This window comes from Pyrgilauda ruficollis, unplaced genomic scaffold, assembly GCF_017590135.1.
Source record: "Pyrgilauda ruficollis isolate IOZ18807 unplaced genomic scaffold, ASM1759013v1 scaffold33, whole genome shotgun sequence".
Taxonomy (NCBI): domain Eukaryota; kingdom Metazoa; phylum Chordata; class Aves; order Passeriformes; family Passeridae; genus Pyrgilauda; species Pyrgilauda ruficollis.
The window spans coordinates 4581561-4605165 of NW_024524711.1; the positions used below are offsets into that span (position 1 = coordinate 4581561).

At 39.7% G+C, this 23605-nt stretch overlaps 1 protein-coding gene across 1 annotated transcript in view; it reads left to right on the top strand.

Moving 5' to 3' along the window:
• The window catches only part of RELN (reelin), a 276870-nt gene that overhangs the window by 137057 nt on the left and 116208 nt on the right, over positions 1-23605 (top strand). Inside the window, exons 9-10 of the mRNA XM_041474646.1 lie at positions 12593-12689; positions 15169-15409. Coding sequence (XP_041330580.1) covers positions 12593-12689; positions 15169-15409 — 338 coding nt within the window. The remainder of the gene's footprint in view (positions 1-12592; positions 12690-15168; positions 15410-23605) is intronic.

Consider the following 23605-nt stretch of genomic DNA (forward strand, 5'->3'; position numbering starts at 1 on the left):
ATGTGCAGTATCCTTTCTGAATGAGAGGAACTTGTCTGTCATGTAGCATCCACTCAGACCTGGTCCAGGGCTGGGGAGATATTTACACTCATGCACTCTGTGCCCAAGTGTGCAGAAAATTTTGATTACTGCAACTGTCTTAATCACCTATCACTACATTTCTCCAAGACCCAACACTGACACGTCTAGCAGTTTCCTTAATGTTCAGTAGATTAATTGAGATATTTAAAGCAATGCCTTTGGGCTCTCTCGGGCCAGAACATCTGATTCAACAGCTTGGGAATTGCAGGATATTGCACAAAAGCCTCTGGACTCAGCTGCCACACAACATTAGTCTGATTCATTAGCTGAAATATTCTCTATCTCCAAATCGGAGCCTTTTCCCCTCAGCTGCATCCCTGGGCTTCCCCAGGGTTGAACGCGCTCTGTCATTCACACGGGCCACTGCGGTGGAAGGTGACTCTGTACTGAGAGATTAGCAACTGAGCTAAATACAGGCAGAAAGAGACACCAAATCCCATGGGGAGAAGATGAAAGGCTTTCAGGGGGCAATGGCAAGGTGTGAGGTGTGCAGGTTGTTGTGCTTAAGCTTGTTCCTTGGGTGTTCTCCTCAGCAGGTGCTCTGGAGGCAGTGTGGGCTGTGCAGGCTCTGCGTGGGCAGTTCAGCACGGGAGGTGCTTCCCATCCGGATGCTCCCTCCTCTGCAGGGCCTCTGCTGCAGCTGAAGATGCTGTGATGAGCATCAACACTCAGCCTGGCCTCCAGGGCAGGTGCTCCTTGGAGCCACATGTGAAACAATGTGAAAATTATTAATGGAAAATAATGCCTTGAGAAACTTTGTTCCATGACATGCCATATATGCCATAGTATTACAAGACCATTTCTGGCTATTTAACAGTATTTGAAAATGAGAATAACTTGATAGGGAAACCTCTGTCTTTTCAGCTTTGCTATGAAAATTCCTTCACATTCCTCAGAAAACAGGATGACTTTGTCAGTATCATATACTGGATAAATACACAATGTTTGTAAAGCACATCCTACTTTAAAATTGCTTTCCCTTCAACTGTCATGCCATTGTCACAAAGATCCTCTGTCATTACAGGATTAGCAATTAGCAATTATTCCCCCCTAATTTTCTAAAAAAATCTAACCTTCCTACTATTTTACCTTAAACCAAAATTTGTTTATGGGTGAAGGATTTTTTATCTTCTGAGAAGGAATACTCCTTCAAATATAACAAACATTTGGCTGTTCAGTTTTGCTTCTTAAGGATCAAGCCATTAGTCTTGCAAACAAAGAAATAGACACAAGTTCAAAAGCTTTTTGCGTTATTTGGAGATAAAGCTCGGACTTGACCTCTCCCTTCCAAAATATTACAACTTCTGCAACAGTTGGGTTCCCTAACCTGTCAGGATTTACTTTGAGTCAACCATTAATCCTTATTTTCAGTCCCCTTCAAAACTATCTTTGTATGGCAAATACATCACCTGCAGTACTTAAAAGCTGTTTGTAATCATAAACCATCTTTCCCTAATTGATTATGAGTGACCTGAGTTATGGTCACTTTGTATGTATAATATTGGTGTAAATACTTATCTTGATGAATGAAACCTCTTACAAGAATCTCAATATGATGCAAAATACTTTTCCTGCAATAAACAAAATAATAAAACCTGTCCCTACACTTTTGGTGGACCCTGAGAATACCCCAGAGCTGGCAAGGAAGGGGCTGCTCTCTGAGAGCATTATTTGCTGTTATCATGAGATGCATGGGCACAGGTGATCTTCAGTGCCTGAAGGCTGCCAGGCCTTGGCACTGGAAATTCTTTAGGCATCTTCTCTGCATGGATCACATGCTTAACGCCTTAACTATTGCTAAAGAAAAGACTTGACATGAATCAAATCTAGCACATCAAACTTCAGTAAAAACAGTTTTCAGTGAGGTTTTAGTATCAGGCTTTAATCTGTGAGAGTGCCTTGTGCTTTTGCCAGATGGACTCTGTTTGTCCTCTCAGGAAAATCCCAGCAGATATTATCCAGAAGATGGGTCACTTATGTTGTGATTTGCTCACTGATCTGAAACCACAAGCATTTGGACCTTACGTGTAGATTAAGAATGGCCCTTTTCTCCCTCTGCTTGTGGAATAGGACAGGATAGGATAGGATAGGATAGGATAGGATAGGATAGGATAGGATAGGATAGGATAGGATAGGATAGGATAGGATAGGATAGGATAGGACCATTTCAGTGGGAAGGGACCGACAATGATCAGCCACCCCGCTATTTCAGGGCTGACCAAGAGTTACAGTTTGTTGTTACCTTCTTTAATATCATTCAGTCACTTCTCTGCCATCTATTGCAGCTGCCATTGCTCCAAATTAATTGACCAAGTTAATTGTTGATTAAGCATTTGACAAGTATTCCATAGAGGTTCCACATGTACTAAATTAATCTATTACAATCACTAACAATACCTACCAGCAGCATATCAATGTCCCTTAATATCTTTCTAATGGAACCCTACAGTAAGGGTAAAGGTGTATGTCTGCTGGTTTTAATATGGTTAACATATTATTTAGAAATATTGCTATTGGTATTAAAATATTCAGGACTTTTTTGTAATTCAGGGTGCAGAGGTCTTGCTAAGGGTGTTACTACTTCATTCTAGAGTACCCACTTTTCCCCCTTTTCTATCATTCTATAGTACCCACTTTTTCCCCATTTTCTATCTTCCTGCAAAGGAAATAAAATGCCAAACTCTCTGCTTTTACATACATAAATATTTCATTGGCAATCTTACAGTATAATCACTTAAACCAGTAACAGAAGTAATAATTTCTCCAATCTTGTTCAACACACTTTCTACTCTTGCAACTTTATTTTCTGGTTGAGTAATCACCCCTGTCTTCACTTCCAATTTCCTGAGCTTTTAAAACCCATCAGACCATCAGCTGTACTTAACTGCAGAGTAATTGTATTACCTGTTGTGACTTTACATTTATACTGTCATGTTTTTTAAGTGGTGAGGTGTATGTGCAATGCACATAGCAAGGATTTCTATGTGGCTTCATTTATTTACAGTCTATTTTTAATGCTGCTGATTTCACAGCCCTCTGTGACTGTAATTCAGAAAACTATTTAAAATCTGCTATTGATTGCTTTTAATTAGTTTGTAAGTAAGGGTCACTGATTTGGATGCAGATCTTTGACATAATAATTCCAAAAGATTTTCATGTCATGTCCTGCTTCACCCTAAGACATCAGGTTAGTGAATCATTAGCAGCAGACTTTATTTCTCTCCCTGAATTACCAAGGTCACTAGGATCTATGTGAAAGCTGTTTTACTCAGAAAAATCTATGGTCTAATGGTCTTGGTGATGGTTGTTGAAGACAAAGCATGGATAGTGTTCATCACCTTTACAAAGTAAAATGCAATTTTTTTCAGGATTATTTATTCCACTTATCATTTGTAGTGGCAATTTGCCTTTGTTACCAGCGTAGTCTTGCAGAATTAAACTATAAAATTTATTGTATTATGTAGATAATGTAAATACTATTTTACCTTGATGTGTGTTCAATCTACAGATTATTATTTTTATTATTATTATTATATCATCAGCATCATCATTAGAATTGTTGAATGTGCCCTTTGGATTAGTCCTTACCTGATAGGATTCTGTGCTTCAGAACTCATTTACTTCTCTATTAACCTCAGCAAATAGACGACCATGATGAACAAAAAATAATCTTACAAAAATAAATAATGCAGCTGATTCACTGAGCTCCATGTATTTCTGTGGAGCAAACAGCAGTTTCTCACTGCTAGGGCTGTCCCCCAGAGCAGCATCTGCAGGACTCTGCAGAGATGTGCATGGGATGATGATCCCTTCTGCTTCCCACCAGAAATACCCCAATTCCACTTTGGCTCAGCCATGAGAACAATGATGACTACATTTGGCCCCATGTAACAGTCTGGAGACATTTATCATTTATGTTCTTGTCATGTTTTAATTCAGATCTGGTGGCAGCTGTTATATTGACCGTAGTGTTTTTATGCTGTTTATCCTCTGCTAGAATTCAGACCACTCGATAGAACATTTCCAAACATGTTTTGCTATGTAGGTCTTAGCTTTGGCTGAAAGGAGCCACTGCTGATCATTTTCTCTTAATTTCCAGTTTTGTTTAGTCAGTTTTATAATTAGCAGAAGCTATTGGATGACTGACAAATGCTGTAATAGCATTTTGTGGGACAGCCTCAGCATAACTGGATAGAGATTTCCTTCAGATTTGCTAGGATAATTCACTCACACATCTGTAGAGAAATGCCAAAGTGAAAAATAAATCCCTTCTGAATTTAACATGGAGGAGCACTTGATCGTGTAAATTCATCACTATCTCGTTAGCTGAACACCAAAAACCTCATAGAGGAAGCTGTGGTGCCAAATGTTTTGGGCACGTTGAGCCAGCTCCCTTGCTTTAGTCACCTGCATGGATGATTCCCTCAGTCACACAAATTTCTTTCTCCAGTGCCCTCCAGGTTTCCTGTGCAGGCATGGCAATCCACACAGTGGTGTTCACAGTGGTACCAGCAGGGAGGGGCAGTTCTGGCGGCCACAGATTCATTGTTACTAGAGTTAGCTTCTGTCCCTTCTAAGCAACACGAGCACAGCATTAAAAATATTCGAACCCTCAGGTTATTTTGTCCTAATTTCTTTCCTATACATTTGGAAAAAGCCTGAGAATTTAATATGACATGACTCAATACCAAAACTGGTGTCATTCACCATTCTGCGTTTCTTCTGCTTTCTTCATTTCCCATTCCCTCCCAATAAAACAATGTGGATCTTTTCTTTTTTTTTTTTTTTTTTGGTTTTTTCATTTTTTGCTTGGCTACCCAAATTGCCATTTGCTATTGTCTGACATGAAACATACTAATTTTCCTTTTCTGGTAGAAAAACTGTTTGTGTTGATGCATAGGTTATACATTACATCTGATGTGAAAGAATAAGACAGGTAAGTCATATCATCAAGTAATCTTCACATAGCATATGGAAATGTTAGGTGGTGTTTATTTATGTCACTGAGTGTTACAAGAGAGGCTGCCTAGGTAACACCCAGATTGAAACCAGGGTTTAAAGTTGATGCTGCATTTGAAAGACATTTTAATGGCCTTGGGGTAAAATGATTTGTGTTGTTTTGGCTAGCCCAAGGTTACAATGAAATATTGTCTTTATTACTTCTGTACCAGGGTTTCTCAGCCACTGTTGGGAATTAAAATGTGAGCGTTAAAGATTTACTACATGGAGAAAAGCAGAAAAGATAAAGAGCCTCAGGATTCAGATCCAGGGCAGGTGGCCGTGCCACCACCTTGCAGTCAAACGTGGGCCATTATGGAATTGGTCACTGCAAATAATGAATGCTGGATTACAGACAGACTCATCTTAATCCTGCTCATATCATTGTAAACAGATAACACTTTTCTATGATTAAAAAGGTCAATTTTTGAATTGAACAACAAAACATCTGTAGTTCCTGGGGGGGTGGGGGCGGGGTACTGAGAAGCCCCCAGCTCATCAAAACAGTCCTGGCTGTTCCTTCAGTGGGTGAGGGACTGAAAAGTAAAAGCAGATAAAAATAGAAAACCCTATCAGGAATTGCAAAAACCAATTTTTACCAAGCTAGTTATTATCTACCTGCATATAAATTTAAAGGCAGGCAATCAGCTTTACTAGGTTTCAGAAAAGAGAGACACCTCAGCACAGAACTGGCTTGAGAAAAATGATTTCCCAGATTTTCTTGGTGCCAGAGAATTTCACTAAAGCAGCCAAAGAAAGGACTTTCATATCTATATATTCAAGACAGCTCCTTTTACACAGCAGTTCTTGAGACTGCTGTGTAAAAGGACCAATGTGTGTTTTCTATTGCCTCTCGACTGGACTGGCTGTAGGGATCTAAACAAAACTTCACGTATTTTCCTGCAGGATTTTAATACCTTTACCAGCACCTTATGGTGCTCATTTTCTTGATTATAGACCTTCACAGCTGCCTGCTAAACACAGTCACACAAAGCATCTCTTTCTATTTACTGATGTGTGCTAGTGTACTACTGAGCTACTTTCACACAGTATCAGTTACTTTTTGCCCAGCTTCATTGAGAGGTCACCCTCTCACTTAGGGGACTTCCACATAATCTGACATTAACTGTTTAATGCCAAAAATGTTGAAGGGCAGAATGTGGGTACCCCAGTAGAAAATGCTTCCTTAACACAGGGGTTGCTATTTTGTCAGACATCCAAGAGCAACTACAAGTATTTTGGGAGCATCAGTGATGCTATTGTTTCAGTTGCTACAGCTCCTGGGTGTCCATTTCAGCCAGGTCTAAGCAAGTTTGCTCACTTTGCCTTCAGCAAGGTGCTTTGTTATATGATGTTGGTGCACTTAAAAGCATGGTTAAATTTAGCATCATGTAATTATTTCTTTGGCAACAGACTTATTACCCAAGCACATACCTGCTGGCTGTATCTCAGAAAGAGACACTATAAATAGCTTTACATCAGAATAAATTGGACACTGGCATGAAGCTTTCTGCTTGGCTTATTTTTCTCTCCTTAACGTTTTCAGCACAAAAAGCAATATGAATTGTGATCTGAGCTTGTTCATTAGAAGAGAACAAATTTGTGTGAGTGCAGGAAGCACATCAGATCTCTGAATATAAATAGACTAAGAGGAAGTTGAACCAGATAAGTATTTCCTCAGACTTCTCATCTAAAGGAAATTAGCTGCATTAATTCATGAAAAGTACATTTGCTGTTATTGGGAATCCTGGCAGGAGGTGGATGGGAAGGAACCGGTGGGTGATCACCTGCTCCATGCTCCAACCAGGATCACACACTGGGCAAGGACAGCCTGCTCAGAGCCCCATCCTCCTAGGGCTTAGCCTTAGATTAACTTTCAGGCCTTCATTTATGAAGTCCTTCTGATTGATTTTATCAAATGTATTTACTAATTATTCTTCTCCTCATGTTTTACAATTTTACAGTGGGGGCTTTTAGCCTGCTCATCAATCAACACTTTAGTTTTATTTAGATGTAAATAACTACCCAGTACTTCTGAAATGGAGCAGCCTAAATCTGACAGTGGAATAAAAATTAGCTGCTCTCAGAAACCTGCAGAAAATAAATAACTGAGACTTTATATTACTAAATTCGTAATTCTCACTAATGCTAAAATAGATCTGATTTTTATGAAAGGCAAACACCATTGGCATTTTTTTTTCCTAGGGCCAGATATTTGTTTCAGATTGTTTATCAGAACACATACAAGAGTACAGACAGTTAAAATCCTTTTCCCACAAGGGAAAGAAAAGCAGCCAGCAATAAAATATTTGTTTCCATGAACAGATAGATGATGATTACAAAATATGATGCAGTTCTTACACTTTTTAATTTGAATATGTTTCAGAGACTCAAAATACCTATTTGTACTCTGAAATTCATTCCACAAATAAGGAAAAGCTGTTTAAAAAGTCTAAATATCTAAAATGTCATAGTTAAAAATCATATTTGTAATTAAATTCAAAGTTGTGACTTCAAAGAAAAATAAAAATGCTCTTGTGACCTTCTCTTGAGAAAATTTTCAGAAACAGAATGGAATGAACAGTGCATTGCATATTTTTGTATCAGTGCATCTCATACATCCAGCACTAAATATTCCGTATTTTAAAATGGTTAAAACCATCTTCTTCTTGACCAAAAGCCAATATAAACATACACATAAAAAATATCAGAACCCATGGACCATTCATTATACCAAACTGTATGGTTCATTACATTGGAAAAACTATTAGCAAGCCAGCCAGATTTGACCACTAGTCGTTTATATTATCCAGTCTGGCTTAATTCAAGTGATATCACAAAATTATAATCCTTAGCAAACACTAATCATTATTCACCTTGTTAACAAAATTAATAAATGTAATCTAGTAGCATTGGATACAAGGGATTCTTCCCAGCGCCCTTTTGTTTTTCAGACTGCATTCAGGACACAATTTGAACCCTTCTGCACAATTTTCGCGTTCATCTTTCTTGTGCAGTCCCCATTAGACTGATTCTCCTTAAAGCCAGCATTAGATATCCCATCTGCTTATCCATGGAAGCACTCACAGGAGCTATCAAGGAGTTGTCAAGAGGCAGAGGACATCACACTCTATAAGGAGCAAAATATTGCTTCCCTTGCAGATGGCACCCAGTTTTATCTCAGCAAAACACCGGCTCTAATCAATGTTGTTAAGAAATCTTAGAGACCAACAGCTGTATGACTTGGGTTTCTGTAAATCTGACACAGTTGGAGGCAAAGCCATAGTGAGAATTAATTTTTCCTGCCATTGTCAGCCTGGATACAATTAACAGAATATCTGGATACAAACAGCTGATATGTGGTGCCTTCATAACATCTCTCCTGAAATACTACGCTCTCAGCACTGCTACCTACATGGCATTTAAAAAAATAAGATAGCTAAAATATTCACCAGTACTTTAGATGGCCAAAATCACCTTAAGAAGACCTAAAATTAAAAAATACAAAAAACCCATGACTGTTTCAGTTGGATATGCTTAGAGTGGTCAGTGCTTGTCAGGTCCTGGCCATGGGTTACCTGTGCTGTGAAACAAGCAGCAAAACAATTGAGAAACATACTTCTGTTTCACTTTTCTATTCTTTCCTGTTTAGCTAAGCAGAATTAACAAAGCAGTTATTAGGACATGTGTAGCAGTCCCATACTCTGCCAGTCAAAACCCTCTTCTATTATCATCGGTGCTTGGACTCAACTTTAAGAAAATTTTGTTTTATTGAAATTTGGCTTGGGAAAAAATCCAAACATGTAAAGCTCCAGCCAAATAAATTTGTGTTTCAGAATATTCAGTATATGGGAATGGCTGGGCTTTATAACAGAAGCTGCTCCTAATTTTTGATAACAGACAAAATTGTTGTCTGAGCTTCAAATGTATCATTTAAAATTAAATCCATGAAGATTTTCTCTACTCTAGCTTTTCTCTGAAAGTTTTGAAAGTCTGTGAACATCAGATTAAAGTCTATCAAAAGGAGTAAAATAGCTCCAAAGGAAAGAAATACTTTGTTCCTGAAACACGAGGGCAATCTTGTCTTTTATGCATGTAGAGAAAAAATTTGGCTATTCTTTATCGGAGGACGGTTTGGGGTGCCCCCCACTGCCAGTAGGTAATTACACATGCAAACCCTTAATATTGAAAGTATAATCCTGATTCTTAGCCAGATTTATCTAGCAATAACCTCACCAAGACATCAATCTTGCTGTGACACACTCATCTTAAGGAATAAACAGCATTTTTTCTTTAATGCAGTAGTTTACTAACACAGACTTGCTTACAGTAATCATCCTGCAGGTTTTGCTACCCATTTTCAGGGCTAATTCAAATCCTGAGCTTTCCTGATTTAAAGTAAACCAAATCTAATCTCATTCAAAAGGTTTAATGTACAACTTTTCCTTCAGAGGACAGGGAGGTGTGAGTATTTATGGCATGATATCCTGCTCCTGCTTCTCTGCTCAGAGCTGACAAACTGTTTATTACCATCTCTGGGAGCTGTGGGAAGGACACCTCCCTCTCGAGCTGAATTGGCCCCAATTCCTGTGATGTTATTACTTGAGTTCTGATCATATTTTTGTTCAGAAAGTCAGAATATAGATTTGCTGGTCAAGGTAGAGGCAAGAATCCAAAAAGCAGATTTCTGTTTGAAATAATCCTAGTTTAGGATTACTGAAATAACAGTGATAGGGACTAATAGCCATAGTACTAAGTAATAGTAATATTGAAAGTAATATTGAAAATTATATTGAAAAGCAGTGACTTGCAAGACCATCTCACTAAACTCTGTCCTGTGGTGCAATTCATGTTCACCCTCCTCCTTTTCCCTGGGGAGAAATTCCGAATGTAAACTAGGATGTGTATTAGTTTTGTAAAAGATTCAAGTACCAGATCAATACTTTTAAATTTTTTTTGTTAGTTTGAGTTTTGCAGAATTAGATAGGTGCATGAAAAATAATCTTAATGTCTTATTATTTTGAGTCAAGAACATACAAAAAGAGGGTTTAAACACTGATAAAAACACATTTGTCATCACATCCAGTAATTGCTGCTTGAGGACTTTCCCAAACTATCTTTAATCTTAATACAATCCACCTTGATGGTTAAAATAATAATAAAACCAAGCATTTGTCTCTCCTTTTTTTATTGTCTCCGTTGCTCTTTTTCCAGCATCAAAAGTGAAATACCACACCTACCTTGCAAAATTATTTATTTTAAGCAGCAGCTTTGATCTTCATTGCATAGTTGAGGGTGTTCAGATCTAGCAGACAACATTTTCATGCTGATTGTGCAGCAAATCTGGCCTTTTCCCCTTTTTAAGCAGCATATTTCAACTTCACTTTGTTAAGAGCACTGTACCAAAAGTTGATTGTAACACTAACTGGAATGGCACAGGTTATAAAGTCTATATTGCTGGTTATTTTTACTGTTTGTTATTTTAATTTCTGCTGACATAAAACTCAGTATGTTGCTGTTTTACCTCACAGCCTTTGACTGGCCAAAGACATCAAACTGGCTGTAGTTCCCTGATTTTTGAACTGAATTCCTCTAAAATAAAATGAACAAATGTGATTAAGGGTTGGAACTCCTAAATTCCACAGAAGTAGGAAGTGACAGCAGATGTTGCTCAGTAAAGTAGACCATCTCAGCAGATGGGCAAATGTGAAACGCAAAGGCTTTTCCTGACATCATTTGGTTTTAATATGATAGAAATAAAATGCCTTGTCAGTAAAATATCACCAGACATTTGCTTTGTAGTCATTCTGGATACATGGCTGGTAATTCAAAGTCCTGCTGCCTTTGCAATATTAATTATTCTGTGCCTCTTTACAGCAAGAATACGTGTCAGACCAGCTGAACATGCCACATGCAGCTGTAGTGGCTCAGAAGTATCTGTTACTCTATTTGCAATTTAACATTAGTGAAAGATACAGGAAAACAACTTTGTGGATCATTTCCAGGAATCTAGTTGATGTATCAGAGAAAATTTTAGACCCAGGACTTCATCCCATGTTTTGGAGTGGTTTTCATACCCCTGCAGAGGTATGTGATGTGTGTCTCAGAGTAGAAAAGCAGTTCTGTAGTGCTGGGAGCTGTGAATGTGAACTGCCTCAGGGGAGCTGGGGCTGCAAGCTTTGTGCTTAATGACATATGTTCCCATTAAAATGTGTAAGTTGTTCTCTTGTACAAGTGGTTAACACCTTTTTAATCAGGCCATTTATTTCTTTTACAAAAATAACCACTCCGTGTTGAAAATGATACTATTTTCTTGTCAGCAGTGTGTATATACATTTATAGATATATTAAAATATGTATTTACACAACTTTCAGTGTGATGGAATGAATCTGAGACACACATTAACATAACATACTACTTGTGGCATATCATATGTACTCATAGTGTGAGCAAAGCTGTGGTACTCACTCAGTAGTCTCCGGATGCCATCAGAGATGCTCTTTAATTGAGAGCTGCTTCTCTTAAACATGGCAAGTACATGATGTCTGCTGCTTTCAATCTCAAGTGCTTATGACATTGTATCTTTGGAGCAAAGGCTAGGATGTGTCTGTTTCACTGAGCATCAAATTTTCTGAGATGGATGAATTATCTGCTGTCTGAGGAAAAATAGTATTTTTAGTGTGTTTAATTACAGCTCAGGTTGTTTATCATGTTTTCTGGCATGAATTTCTCAGTCTTGTTTTCATCTTATTTTAACTGCCCCATGTATTAATTGTTAAACTCATATTTTGTGACAACACCCAGAAGGCTCCCTTTTATAAATCAAAAGTAAATATATTACCCTACCTTGCAGGGGTGCCATAAGGCTTAATTAGTTCATTTTTGTAAAATGTTCTGAAATTCCCAGATCAGCATCAAGTGTTTGTTATTAATTATAGGATCTAGGGAGTATATTGGATGATTTCTTAATTTAATTTCCTTCAGGCAACCTTAAAATAACTAATTTTGTAATATCTTTGTTCTTTTAAATGCCTAAATCACATTTGCTCTTGGCTCAAGTAATTCTGTATATATTTTCTTCTCACTGTATTTTTATTTCTAGAGTTTTTTATTTATACAGTAATATGAAAAACAGTCTTTTACTATTTTCCCTGTGAATTCTGCTGTGTGGATTATTCTCTAATAAGAAGGTTTTGTTTAAACATTAGATGGTGGGTTTTTTCCTGCAGTTGGGGGTGTTAAGTAATTTACTTGGCTTCCCTTGGGAAATTTGCAGAGATTACATGGCACTGCTGTGATTTATCATTTCTACTTTATTTCTGACTCATAAAGCATGCATTATTTTGTGTTTACTTTCAGCAACAGATCACAGGAAATTTCATCATCAATCAAAGCACTTTAAAATGGGGAGAAGTGATAAGGTGACAAAGGCACAGTCAGCAACTGTGGTTACTGGAGAATCATTTATGCTTCATTGTGTCGTTAACTCTTCTCATTTTATTGCTTTCCCAGGATCGGGCTCATGTCGCTTCAGTTACTCAGATCCCAGCATCACGGTGTCCTACAGTAAGAACACTTCTGCAGATTGGACTCAGCTGGAGAAAATTAGGTTTGTTACAGCTCTTTAATAATTTTCATGTTTTCCAGCTGAGCGGGTGGTGTTTAAGCCTGGCTCTTTCAAAACTTGTTTTATTTGTTAACTTTTTAGTTCTCCTTGTTCATACAAAAGACAAGGGATGAAATTCCTGGCTAATTGCAGAACTGCCACCAGGTTTGGTAAATCACAAATTCATCCATTGACTACGTGGGAAGTGAGGAAGAGAATCACTTCACACTTAAAATGCAACTCCAATAACCAGCAGGATCAAGTGCCTGAAAAAACAAAACTTTGATGACTTTTTGCATTTTAGCACCATTTTTAATGTCAGCAAGGGCCATATTTTATAATGTTTCAAGTTTCTACTTTGGTAGATTAAAATGTTCAATAAAACATTTTATAGTTTGATATGAACACTTGGCTCTTAACATTCTTGTAATAACAAGATTATGACAAATAGCGCCTTGCTTTTAAACCAGCTGGCATACATGAAAATGCAAAGGATTATGAATGGAAAATTTAAATATTTTCATCACAATATCCACACCTTTAAAGAGAGCTAGTGTCAAAGATGGACTTTTCTAAGAGAGGATATTTTATTAAGTAATAATAGGAAAGGCATTTTGTGCAATGGCATACAAACATAATTATGCAACTGGGGAATAAAAAGCTGTTATTTATATGTAATGTGCTCATAGCATCTCAGTGTGCTTTCCTGCATTACCTCACTGTCAGTGCTATACAAGTGACTTGCTTGAGCCTATTTTCAGTCCTTTGAGGCAAATTGCAGAGCAAAAGGGACCCTAATTTCTGATGAAGAAGCAAAACTCTATTTGGAAGGTTGTGTATTTCAGTATCTCATCCTCCAACTCATTGTGGGAGTGGAACTACAATTTCATTGAAAAAAACCCATAAATTTTAGTAAAACAATTGGTGCTAATTCTTGTCTGGTGAAAAAATATAAAGCAAGAGTAATTCACTGCGGGCACTGAAGTTGCCTCAGAGTAACCATACAACGCATTCTATTTTTCTCACATTGATGCAAAATTACACACCTAGTCCATAACACCAGCTCAGTTGCTCTCATAGCTCTGCAAGCCGGGAAACTTAAGAGTTGTGAGGATGCAAACACAAGCCCTTGAGACCAAATTTTTTTTTTAAGTTAATGTGCATGCAGTTTGACCTCTCTTTCCTCAACTTTGATGCTGGAGCCAGCAGTAGAAAATAGGTCAATAGAGCAATGTCGTGCGAAGGGGAGAGGATGAATTATGGAAGGATGCTCGTTTCTGCCGGGCTCCGTGTGAATTGCAGCGTTTATTTGAATGTGCCTCAGCAGATTTCACAGCACTGCATGCGGCTCCAGGGAACGGTGGGAGAGCTGGGGAGATACGGGACAGGAGGGCACCTGCGAAGGGAAGGCGTTGTGTTTTGTGGGTGGATGCCAGCTCCGGGCTCCGGGGAGGGAGGGCAGAGATCCCTCGGCAGACAAGCAAAGCAAAACAAGGCATTAGTTCACTGCTTCCCACAGGCAGGCAGGAGTTCAGGCATCACCAGGAGAGCAGGGCCCCAGCATGTGTGACGGTGACTTGGGGGCCGAACACCATCACTCCAAATACGCCCCTTCCCTCCTTCTTTCCCCGGTTTATGTACTGAGCATGGTGTCACACGGTCTGGAATATCCCTTTGGTCAGCTGAGGTCACCTCCTTCCAGCCTCCCACGCATCCCCAGCTTCTTCAGGGTGAACCTCAATCCTTTCACAGCTCTCTGAAGAGCTCAAGGCCCTAATCACTGCCTAATAGTAATGCTCCAGGTCTGACTCTCCACCCCTCATTCTTTATTTTCAGCAACAAGAGAGAGAACAAATAGATTGTTTCTTCTGTATTGTTGTTGAAGCAGAACATGGAAAGAAAGACAACCTGGCCCTCCCCATGCACAGAATTGTCCTGACAGCAGGGGTGTGGGATTGGAAGGACATGTTTGTCAGAGAAAATTCCTAGCTTTTCTCTCCAACCATTCTGCTCCATCCAAATCTTAAGAGACTGAGACATCAGAAGTCAGCAGATTCTTTTGGTGAAGCAAAAAATCAAATTTTGTGAGACCTTTTTTGTAATGAGTGTCCTTAACATTTCCTTTTGGCCATACCTGCAAAATACCTGACAATACCCAGTCACCATCTGTGCCCAGCACTGAGCATGGATGTGGTCCTGTCTATCCTGTCCTCCTGCTCTCCAAACATTGCACTGCTCTGTGGTTTATTGCCTTAGCTTGCACTCTCCTTGAAGCCAGGCCCCCTGTTTGGGCTGGATGTGCCCTGCCTGGCACAGTGGGACTCTGCCTCGGGGCAGGTATTTTCTGATCTCCGTAGGGGCTTTACCAGCATACAAGGGATGTCAGCACAACTGTGTCACACCTAGCAAAAGTGTTAATTGAGGGAAAAGTGTTCTCGACTATGGCTTAAAATAGGTCTAATTCCCTATCCTTGTTTTTCAGTGCCCCTTCCAACATCAGCACAATCATCCACATCTTGTACCTTCCTGAAGATGCTAAAGGGGAGAACATCCATTTTCAGTGGAAACAGGATTATGTTCTTGCTGGTGATGTGTATGAAGCCTGTTGGGCATTGGACAACGTCCTGATCATAAATGCTGCTCACAGAAAAGTTGTGTTAGAAGATAATCTGGATCCTGTGGATACTGGCAACTGGCTTTTCTTTCCTGGGGCCACAGTTAAGGTTAGTCTGATCTTCCATGGCTTAATGTTGTTATTATTACTCTTGTAAATAGAAGAAGACAGTAACACCTCACCAAACTGTGATCCTAAGGGTGTTCGGGAAAATCCATCTGCTTCTAGCATTGGGGTCTTTTTAGCTTTGTTTTTACCCTTCTGTCCTGGATTGCCTCTATCCCATTGGGGCTCTCTAAAACAATGCAACTTTTCTGCCATGACCAAAACAAAATGGCATTTATACTGTCATGTCAAAGATCATGTAACAGAAAATGGAAAACAGCTTCCTTTTAGCAAAACAGTGCAATATTTTTGAAACAAATTCAAGTCTTTCTGTTAGATATTTTAAATACCTGCTTTTAAGCTTGGTCTTGTTCAGCTACAGCTACTCACTTCACAAATCATCACAAAAAAATAAAGTTTCCCACTTTTTCTGTCTGTGAAAATCCCGTCTCCATTGCAGCATGAATTTGAGTAGTGGCTGCTCCTTTAGAGTCTCTTTTTCAGTATGATCCTGTTTTGATATGTGAGATACAGCAAGACCAAGATTCATTCCTCCTTGAGAAAAACTCTAAGGAGCCCAACATGATCCCTGTGCACAGAGTACCTTCACATGCAGATTTATTCAGTATTTGGAACACAGTTGGATTCTTGCTGTCTATGTTTCAAAGCAGACAGAAGTTCAACAGCTGATGACTTTCTGGTTTCATCCTATTTTCATTCACAAAAGCGGTTTTGATGTCAGGGTTCATTTATGATGCTGTTAATGGTTTTGGCAATTGCACAGGAAACAGATGTTGAATACTGAGGGCAGTGAGAGTTTGGTTTTGGCCTCATCCTTTTCCCACAGAGCCTGATACAAATGGCTTCAAATTAATAGTTTAAGATATAAATATTCCCTCTAATCTACTAGTCATAGTGCCATCTTATTAACTATTTTTTTTTTTTTTTACTTCAGCAAGGTCATTTAAACTACATTGGCAAACATTTTGCACAAGATTTTAGAAGCAAATAATGTCCTGCATATTTAATGAATACTATGTGATTGGTTAACACTTGTTGTTTTGTCAGTCTTATCTCTGGATTTTGAAATCCAGCCCACATATGTGAAGGTGTGAAAGAAAAGCAAGGGTTAATGTACCACAGGCACTGTTACTTTTCTCAGTTGTCCAAGCCTAAACACTGCTTGCTCTTTCTGAAACATGTATAAACAACATCTAAACTTTAGCAAATAAGCCTATATTTTTTTGCTGTTTGTGATTCTTTTTTTTTTTGGTTGATTGTAGAGGTTATTTTGGGGTTCATTTAGTTAAACCCACTTAGTTTGTGCTAGGCATTTATGAAAGACAGAGGACCTAAACCTGGGGATCACTGAGCATTGAGAGTTTCTAGACAGAAATCTCATCAAGGTCAATATATGTGGCATGAGTGAGGTTTCACCAACCTGCCGTTCCTCCAAGCTTCTCTTCTTTTTTAGGTACAAGTGGAATGTGCAAATGCCTGTTTCCAGCTGACCTCTGGTTGTGTGCAGCCACTTACACCAGGCTATGTGTAGGACTGTGGTGCAGGCACACTGGATTAAGGCCGTGTGTGAGGCAGGCCTTTAATTCTCCATGGGACCCTGCAGTGTGTCTGTATTGTCACCAGAGCACTCCTTCACTCATTTCATTTTTAGCTCTTGCTGCAGTCTTCCTCAGATTTTCAGGAACAATCTTGCCAAATATAATCTGAACAGATTTTGCAAAGTGAATTTCATGTTATGTCAAAAGTAAGACTATAAATTGGGTCAAGATTTACATCAGATCAGCATAAAACCTGTCGTAGCATTCTAACACCAAGAACAAATTTTTGGACTTATTTTTTTGCCTTTCATATTGGAATAGTATATAAATTTTACAAAATCTTTTATTATTCTCTTTAAAACACCTTGAATCTCACCACAAACATAACATTTTTATATAAGTAGAAAGGTAAGAATCCTTGTAGATTGTGTTAATGACATTAAGTATGGCATAGAGGAAGGCTATAGGAGATTTCTCCATCATAGCCAAAGTCACTGGCATACAGAATAATATTTGAGAAACCCTAACAGTGTTACAGGGGTAGCTTCCATCACAGATAATTCTAGTTCCCTTTTTTCTACAAGTCTTTTTGCTTCCCAGGCAACAGGAACTTGCTAAATAGTCCTGATCTTTGTTCACAAAGTCTGTATAGCAATTCACAATTTTTTTCTTTACACTTTTACAGAGATCAGCAAATTGTGGTCTTGTAGCTGTCTGCAGCTTCCCCTCGAGGGGAGCAGAGGGTCAGGCACTGATCTCCTCTCTGGTGGCCAGTGATAAGGTCTGAGGGAATGGCATGAAGCTTGTCAGGGGAGATGTAGGCTGCCCATCAGGAAAAGGTGGCTGGGCACTGGAACAGCTCCCCAGGGCAATGGTCACAGCACCAGCCTGACAGAGTTCAAGAAGCATTTGGACAGTGCTCTCAGGCATGTGGTGTAATCCCTGGGATGTCCTGGGCAGGCCAAGAGTTGGACTCTGATAGTCTTAGTGAGTACCTTCCAACTCAGGATATTCTATGATTCTCTGAAGTTTCATTGATGTCTCCTGCTACCTTCTCTAACCCTCACCCATGTGCTTAAAGTCCCCATATTCACTGTCACGATGCTGAACTTCATTCCAACCTCACAAGACCTTTTCTCTGATACCCAAGCCTGTTTATGCCATACAAGTTTCAATTCATATCCTCCCATCCTCTCTCAATTAATATTTTAGAAAAACTAGCCTTAAAAATATTCCTTGAGAATCTAACATGTAAGATTAGGCCATTAGACCACTCTCTGTTTTAGACAGCAGAGTCTGCATCCACCTAGGCAGATGCTTCCCTCACAGAGGAGTGGTGTCATCCTTGCTGCCTACTGAGTCCCTGGCTCATCTTTGAGGGTACATCCCTTGAAGATAACACCATTGGAGTGGACAGTGAGGGTATTACTGGGAAATTTGCAGCAATGTGTTCACTCACTCCAGTTTCGTGGGTTTGGATGCTGTGTTCTCAATAAACACTGTGGGAACTTTCCTGTGCCCAGCTTGGGAAGCAGTTTCTCTTCCTCCTCTCCCAGTCTGCTTGAGCTTGGCCCAGGGATTTCCTTGCATTTCCTGTAGCCCTCAGGAGCAGTTGCTACTGGTCTGAAAACACATGGCTGGTTGCAGACGCAGCTGGACCTGGCTACTGAAGTAGGATGCAAGCTGAGAGATAAGCCATTGAACCTTGTGTGTTTTGGTTCCAAAGAAGACAGCAAAAGGCAAGAGAAATGCTGTTAGCAAGGTCAAGCAACCCTTAGGAGATTAATTGGATCCACTGGAACGTGTTTATCTGTGTCGGGCTCTGTGGAAGGGTGTTGAACAGGATAAATTCCTGACTGGGTTTCAATATTTCCAGTGACAGCTCTGAGCATGAGCATGGCCTCACAACTGAGCATGGTTAGGATGATGCTCTGGTGGTTGAGATTGCTGAAATGCATGGAAGAATGCTGTACTTCTGTCAATAATGCTCCTTGGAGCTCTACTCTTAAGGAACAGAAAACTGATTTCAGCTTTCATTGGACACTTGATATATATTGTATATTTGACCAGAAATTGCTGAGCTTTGAGGAACATTTGCAAATTCTTTTGTTTTCTCTGATTGCCCTAGTCCAAAATTGGTTGTGCAAGCTCTAAAACTAATTTTGAGAAGGAAGACAACCTCAGTAGTCTTAGAGTTTAAGTTTCTGCAGTGCTTTGATTACACAAAAATAATATTGAGACCAAACCACCTGTCTCTGGAATTTTTCCGCATTGGGAAAGAGCAGTATGGGTCATTACAGACACCAGAGTGACAATGTATCTGGTGTGTTAACCCAGTGACACTGGCCATCTTTGAGAAAAGTCAAGTTACAGAATTGCTGGCTCACAGTAGTTGCAGCCACTCTTCGTTTGGGGGCTGGAGGCTGCCATTCAGCTGCACAGCTTGGTTTGTTTGCTCTGCAGGGTTTGGGGACTGCACCTGAGGCTGCTGGTGCTGAGCTCTGTGTGTGCAGCCTGGCAGGGGATGGGGCAATGGGGGCAGGTGTGTGCCAGCCTCACTGAGCAGGTTGGGTTTAGGACAAGGGAATGGTAACTGATCCATATTATTTATTACTGTGGGCATGACCAATAAACTCTAAAAATACTCCAATCCCAGTATCCTGATTCAGTAAGCCCTTTAAAACAGGTCATCACCATTCAGCTCATTTTCATTTCCCAGATATGCATGCCAGTGTAGCAGAAGGGAAAGTTGCAAAAGAAAATAGTCACACTCAGAAAAATATGCTGAAAATACTTGTAAAACACTGTGACCTTTTACCACACCCTGAGCAGAGCAGGGCTGTGCACAGCCCAGATCTGCAGGTCCTTCCTGAAACTGTGTTGTTGTGTGTTTCTGAGCAGAGAAGACATGCACACAGGCCTGGGAATTTGACAAAAAGAAAGGCTGATTTAGCTATTTGATCCTCCCTCATTCCAGAGTAGATTTACAAATGTCTGAATACTCTGTTAATTAATGGAATGGCTTTGGATAGTCTTTTTCTTAAACAAACATCCTGATCCATATATATATATATCTTTTGGGTTTGTTTGTGCTAAAATAAACAAGACTTTTCTTTTTCCTTTTCCTTTTAAATTCTTGCTTTAAGAAGTGTTCAGGTATCCATTTTCTGAATCAGTTTGAATGTATTTGTTTGAAGGAGGAGAGGTGATATTTTATGTATGCTAGTGTGAAAATGTCAGACTGAAATTGCTGTGACCTTATATTAGTCAAAATTACAAAGAGATAGATTCTTCTGACAAGACTCCTTTGTTTTTTGAATAAGATATATCAAGGCAGTATTTGTTCTGTGGGCCAAACCCAGCCTTCTAGCCAGCTGCTTTGCCTTGCAGGAGCCCTTATCCACCACATCTTCCTGGGAAGAGATGGGCAGACTTCCTGCTGCACCTCATCCGAGAGACATTCCTGCTTCTCTGTGGGTGGGAGGAGGAGTGTGAGAGGGGAGGAGACTTGAAGAAAGCAGTGCAGGGTGCACAAATCCTGTCTACCAGCTGCCTTCAGATTGTGGCCATTCTGAGCTGTGCCCATGAGGAGGCATTTGTGTCCTGGCCCATGGATGGAATTGCTCTTCCTTTTTCTTCCCTAATAAACAGACTTGTAATTAAAATAATAATACTTAGATACAATGCCTAGGAGTTCATTAGAACTGACAGGTGGTTGGCTGCAGTGCTGTGAGTCATTTGGGCAGCTGAGAATTGATGTTGGGCAGCAATGCTGAACCTACACATTTCTCCATGCCAGTTCCCTGCGGCTTGGAAGCGTTGGGAGGGATGGCAGGGAGCCAGCATCAGCTCTGAGCTGGTGTCCAAGCACAGGGGGTCTTTCCTGCCTCCTAGAAGGAAAGAATTTGATCTTCACAGGTCAGTGGGAGATGCACATCAATAAAAACAACATGAATTGACCCATTAGATGCCAAAGAGTAGAAACAACTTTGCTTGATTTTTTCTCATTCTGATTTTACAGTGGTGTAAATGCACACCATTCCTTTCAGAGGAGCAGATAATGCTCAGGGCAGAGTGCTCCAATCATCAGTAGTTCCCAGAACATGGAGGAATAGCTCAGATCATGCCAGGTAAATGACTCATTAAGGAAACCGGTCATCACCAGAGCAATTGGTGTTCTACAAACATCATGAAATGTCCTAGAAAACTAAGAACTATACAAATCATATGAATCACTCATAAACAGGCAAAGTGTGTTTTGATCATTAGCCTTTGAATAACAGTCTATAATGGGAAATGATGAGTGCAAACACACTTTATAAAAAGTTTTTTGTTACATCACAGGACAAGTTTCATCCCATTGTTTTGGAAAGGGAAAGTGCGCTATAACCCTCTGTGCTCCTGGCTTGCTCGTGCAGCCAAGGTTTTTGTTCTGTAGCCTACATTAAATGACGTAAAAATATAGAACATGGGAAACACTAAATCTCTGTTTTTCTCATGGGAAGGTATCCTAATCACATTGTTTTCTTTCCTTTGGTTAAAGAAGGAATTTCAGGCCAGGAGCATTAGCAGCCAAATCCACAGAATTTAGAATTTGAAGTTGTCCCTAAATTCTGTCACAATACCTCTGGTGACTGACACATTGCATACAAAGTATGATTTTATCAGGACTTAATCTATCCTTGTACCTGCTATCATGTCAAAATTTGAAAATTTCTAAAACCTGCATGGCTCATTTCCAGAAAAACACAATATCTAATTTATAGCTCCATTGACAATGCTGCTTCAATTAATTTTCTTCATCTTTCTTCTTGTTCCTCTGCTTCTCATATCTCATCTGTTTGCATTGCCTAGTTTTTAATTAAAAAACCTCTCCTCTCTAAGGAGCAATTTGAAGTGGCAAAAATAATCACTTAAAATATTGCAGTCATTAAAAATTTGGCTGCGGTCAAAGCCACGCATTTTCAATTTGCCGACAAATGATATTTTCGTTTCTTTTTAAAGTGCATTTTGTATTTGAATAGCATACGCCAGCCAGCCTGGCTATCAGAGATGCTCCTCCAGCTGGGTGGGCTGCGTGACAACTCCTTAATGGGGGAAATTGATGGCCCTCTGCTTGTGTAGAGGTGAAGGCATACTGGGCAGATTTCTTTCCATCTGCCGTCAGCCCTTTGCAAGCTGGCACTGCCCAAATGCCCAACACATTCATTCCAATGCAAGAAATGTCGCCAAAAAATAAATTGTGAGGCTACAGCTGTCTGAAAGAATCATCAGGGCCATTAGGCCCAGGGGAGATAATATGAAGAAGAGCATTAGTGTTCGTCGCTGATAAAAAGCTAATTAAATGATGGTAAAGATGACTGTGAATGCTTTAAAGGCATAGAGGTGAACAACATTTTCATGGGAGTGCAGGAATGAACCTCAGGAAGATGATATGCAAGACCTCAGCCAAAAATCTGTTACACTGAGGAATTTCACACTAGTGTTTCCTGTTGATGCTTTGCTGAATGGCACAGTTGTATCATTTAGTTGCCCTCTGTTCCACTCTCCAAGAAATCCCATCGTGTAAAGCCAAGAGGTATTTATTGATTCACAAGTTTGACTTGAACAACAGGGACAGAAGCTGGCTTGGATGAACTTCAGTGCTTCTGTTTACATTCCTAATATTTGTCTTTTGAGTTTCTCAAAATCTTCAGGGCTGTGTCCTTCGCTGCAAATGTGACAGAGGCTGATCTGGTTGAGGCTTGCGCTGCTTCCCATTGCAGGGTGAACTGGAGATCTCCAGGTCCTCCTGGCCAAGAGGTCACACTGAGGGTAGCTGATGTCTCCTTATGTGGTGCTTGCATGCAAGTTTTTAGAAATATGGAGATTGCTCAGACATGTTACATGATGTGGGATCCCAGATCTCACCTGGCACCCTTATTCAGTCATGAAACCTTAAAGAGATCCAGTTGTAAAGGGCCTGCTTCATCAAATCTGACCTTCCTGCTTTTGCTGACCAATGGTTTTGAGCAGTCATAATTTAAACAATTCTGCATCTCATATGATCAAGAGGCTTTCCTAAAAGAACCTAAAATCTAAGAAGTGTAGTGTAGGATAAAGATCTTGGCAGGCTCTTGACAGAAGTTTGATTTTAAAATCATGCATTGGGCTCTCTCCCATTAACTAATGTCTTCAAAATGTGGTGTAGAAATCTCATATGAATTAGTAAGACTTGCTGGGTCTTATAGACAATTTGGCTAAGAATTGTGCTGATAAACTGGAAATATTCACAGACAACAGCAATTTTAGAACAAAAATGTATTTTTTGTAGTTGTGATACCAATGTGATACCAATTGTGATACCAATGTAGCATCAAAGAGTCCCGATTAAGGAACGTACCATTACTGCCCCTCCGGACACAAACCCAAAAGATAACCTGTGTCCCAGGACACTGCCACCCGTTTATAAAACAGGGAATAAGCTGGGGATGGGAACATGTGGGAAAAGGAAAAATAAGAGGAAATACTGCAGGAGGGAAGAATGCTCATCCTGGTCATCAGTGCACTCTTCAGTGTAATCATTGATAAGGCTTGCTGAAGAGAGCACTAAACAAGTCTCTGAAGGAAATCCTGTGGGAATTTGACAGGAGCAGTGGGGA